We start from the raw sequence: 969 nt of genomic DNA, 5'->3' as shown, positions 1-969 counted from the left end.
AGACACAAAGGGGATGTGGGGTACGAGGGGGCTGGTGGGGGGGTTCTCACCATCTTTGGCTGAGTTGCCCTTCATGAAGATGAAGCTGAGGATGACGATGAGGAGCCCCAACTTCGCTGTCTGGTTGTCACTGTGGCAGATGCAGGTGTGTCACCCCACGTGAGCGAGGTGGGAGACATGAAGATGGGGTCTGTCTCCCCCTAAATCACCCAGAGGTTCCCCAGCACCAGTCCCTGACCTGCACAGGTGCACTCCCTCGGTGTGGGGCAGGTTGTTGATGAGGATGTACATGTGGTGTTTGGTGTCAATCTCCACCAGCTGCAGCCCAAACACCTGAGAGAGGAGAAGGGTTAGTATGTGGGGGGGTCTCCCCACCCAGAACCCTCCAACCCTCCCCCACCTGCTGCAGGGTCCTGCCCGCCTGGTTGATGATCTCCGAGTAAACATCCTTGTACTCCCGGCTGACTTTCTTCAGCATATCTACAGGCAACAGGGAGGAAATAAATTGCTAAGGGAGCCTAGACCTCTGAGTCCTCCAGGGGCAGCAAGGCTTTGGGGGCCCCAAAGCTGTGGGAGGCTCACCTGCTCTCTTGATGGGAATCTTCTTCTGGTCCTTCACGAGCAGGAACTGAACCAACTCACTCACCTGTGGGGGAAGAAGCAAGGAAGGCCGAGCGAGAACAGGGTGATGACAGAGGAGGGAAGGCACAGGACTCTGGGAGCAGGAGGAGAGGGGATCAGCTCACCCACCTTCTGGTTCACCTGGTCCTGGGAGTGCCGCTCCAGGTTCCGCTGCTCCTGGCTACGCGTGGGCATCTGGCTCGGGCTTCGGGCTGAAATCCTCGTCCCCATCGGCCACCTGAAGGCCAGGACAAAGGGGGATGTCGCTGGGGAGGGGACCAGATCCCCCGGGACAGGGAATGGGGAGGAGGAGGAGGGAAGGGCAGAGAGGGCAGGCAGCCCCTCCTC

General features: G+C 59.6%; 1 protein-coding gene across 1 annotated transcript; it reads right to left on the bottom strand.

Moving 5' to 3' along the window:
- Positions 1–50: 50 nt before the first annotated feature.
- LOC103800016 (melanoma-associated antigen G1-like) lies at positions 51–816 on the bottom strand (the record flags this gene model as incomplete). The annotated part of the gene is made up of 5 exons (XM_009072375.1): positions 751–816; positions 583–646; positions 401–480; positions 239–333; positions 51–130 (listed from the first exon to the last, which is right to left on the bottom strand). Coding segments are annotated over exons 1-5 (385 nt in total), but the record flags the coding sequence as incomplete, so codon positions are not given.
- Positions 817–969: the final 153 nt, after the last annotated feature.

Source organism: Acanthisitta chloris, unplaced genomic scaffold (genome assembly GCF_000695815.1).
Source record: "Acanthisitta chloris isolate BGI_N310 unplaced genomic scaffold, ASM69581v1 scaffold33443, whole genome shotgun sequence".
NCBI classification, from domain to species: Eukaryota; Metazoa; Chordata; class Aves; order Passeriformes; family Acanthisittidae; genus Acanthisitta; species Acanthisitta chloris.
This window is presented reverse-complemented; position numbering and strand designations above follow the sequence as displayed.